This window comes from Dermochelys coriacea, chromosome 10, assembly GCF_009764565.3.
Source record: "Dermochelys coriacea isolate rDerCor1 chromosome 10, rDerCor1.pri.v4, whole genome shotgun sequence".
NCBI lineage: Eukaryota > Metazoa > Chordata > Testudines > Dermochelyidae > Dermochelys > Dermochelys coriacea.
In genome coordinates, this window is record NC_050077.1 from 46003970 (window position 1) to 46006272 (window position 2303).

The following is a 2303-nucleotide window of genomic DNA, read 5'->3' on the forward strand; positions in this document are numbered from 1 at the left end:
ACACATGTCTGGGCTTACTGAAAAATGTTTTGAACAAGGCTAGGCATGTCCAAGAATTTAAATTTATTTTTTACAAAATTCATCATCATCCAGCCGTTTTGCACTAAGTCATTAGAATTCAATTTTAAAATCCGGTCAAAAGATAAACCCTTGCTACAATGGTGTAAGAAAAACAGGCAGTGATAGCTGCAGGCGACGGAGCTGGGGTCTTGTAATTATCTGTTGTGAAACACGTCTGTGGCATTTTTGTTTAAAAATTTCATAATGCTTTTAGGAAACAACACACTGTTTGGGGGGTGCCCATATGAGTCAAAAAACTCTCCAAGATTATGCTCCACCAGATACAAGGCAAGCCAGTGTTCACCCGGTTGGTTGTGTGGATGTGTGTTGACCACAAAACCTAGGGGTCTCTGAGACAGCTTGCTGCCAGGGAGCCAATCGCAGGGAAACACATCTAAGAAATTCTTTTTCGTGTAAGGATCCGTTGATAAGACATGTGAGAGCTGCACGGTGTCCATGTTCACATGTAGTCAAACAGAACATTTCTCCTCTAATTTATCTCTATGACATTGTCAAAAACCCCATACACGATCATATTGATGGTTAAAGCCTTCCCAAAATATATTTCTGCTCTCAGGTTCCTGGTTTTAATCAGGGAATGGTGATCAGCACATTCCTGGTCGGGGGACAGGTCAAAGGCAAACAAGGTGTAACCCTGTGCAAACTCCTCACAGTCAATTAACAGAGAACGATCTTTCATGTGTTTACCCGCCGTCTGTACCAGATTCATGTATTCTCTCACACAGTGTCCTGCCTTGAAGTCTGGTTGCAGAGGCTTGGTTGGTATCTGTTCACCATCCACATACAAGGCCACAAAATTAATGTCGTAATGCTTAAAATGAAAGTGATTTTTAGTGTAACTTCCGCTAAAGGCATCATTATCCACAAACCCTAGGACAAGCATTTTGGATAACTGTCCCAAAAACAGGTTCTTCTGATTACTGACCCTGCTGCCCACAGGGATGCTAAACACTTTCATTCCCACACGGTCCACAGGGTATTTAGCATTAGTGGTAAGGAGGGCCTCAGCGTGCCCCAGATGAACACTCGGGGCCACCCGTACTTTCTTCACAAAAAGGGATGCTGATAGAATGCGTAGTTTAAAGCCTTTGGTTCCACTGCCCATTAAACAGAAAGCATCTTTACTGCACGTCAGTTTAATTTTCACATCCACTCCGTTCAACAATAGTTTTTCTTGAAAAAACAGGTCGCTGTGTAGATGACCCAGAAGCTCTACTGTTCTGCTTTGGGCAGTCAGCTTTGCACGCCTCAAAAACCCTAGATTCTCGCCATCCAACCCTGTTTCTTCCTGTTGTCCGGCAGTGTCTTTGTAAAAGAGGCCAGTGGAAAATTGTGTGGCGAGGGTGTCGTCACTGTAATTGAGCACCGATTCTATAAAGGCCCTGTAAGGGTAACAGTCGTTGCTTTGGCTTACAAGGCGGTCTCCCAGCGTGACATCCAGTTGACTAAAAATAGAGGCCACTGGGTAATTCACCAGGCCCACCTCGGCATCTGCAACGAGTTCAGTTCCGTCTCCTTTTACAATCTTGCAACACAGGTACAACAGTGTGTTGTTTTAATCCATATAATCTATGCCATTCCCTGCTACAATAAAGTCAATGGGGCAGACTCCATAACGGCCGATAGAGGTGGCACCTCGATGTAGATGCTTTTCTCAATGCTGGTCTGCGTAGGGGCTATTTGGAACAAGCCTAGTTCGGATTTGGTGCACTCTTCAGACCCGCAGTGAACAAAAGCCATGTTGATTAAAATATATCTCTTTTATCAGGCGGAGAGCGTCTCCTCTTTCGCCCCGGCTTCCTCTTGGACTTTCGCTTATGGCCGACCCTGTGGGTCAAAGCCCTTCTTTTAAAGGGTTTTGGGGGACCTGTGCGTCACAGGTATGACGCATTTCTCTTTCTCTTCTTCCTCCTTTTAATATACATCAGCCACGATCCTTCCTGTGAAGCTGTATTCCCCACCTTCTCCAGAACAGCGCGGGAGACATGATCTACCATGTCTTTAGCTATGTTTTGAGCGGCAGTTTTTACGTGGGGTTTAATAATCGCTAGCCCCCGCCTCAAAAGCGGTACGCCTTTTCGAAAGAGGTTACGGAATATTCCACCCACACCCGCCCCATACATCACAGGGGCCCCATGATATCCAGGAAGGGCATATCCCGTCTGGGCTTTGTAATAGTTACTGTAGATGTTGGGGTCGCCGTAATTTTTTAGGATCGCCAT

General features: G+C 45.3%; 1 protein-coding gene across 1 annotated transcript; it reads right to left on the minus strand.

Moving 5' to 3' along the window:
- Positions 1–550: 550 nt before the first annotated feature.
- On the minus strand, positions 551–2303 carry LOC122456128 (uncharacterized protein F54H12.2-like). Its single transcript, XM_043493966.1, has 2 exons — positions 2154–2303; positions 551–1606 (listed from the first exon to the last, which is right to left on the minus strand). Exons 1-2 carry the CDS (start codon positions 2301–2303, stop codon positions 551–553), a joined length of 1206 nt encoding a protein of 401 aa, XP_043349901.1.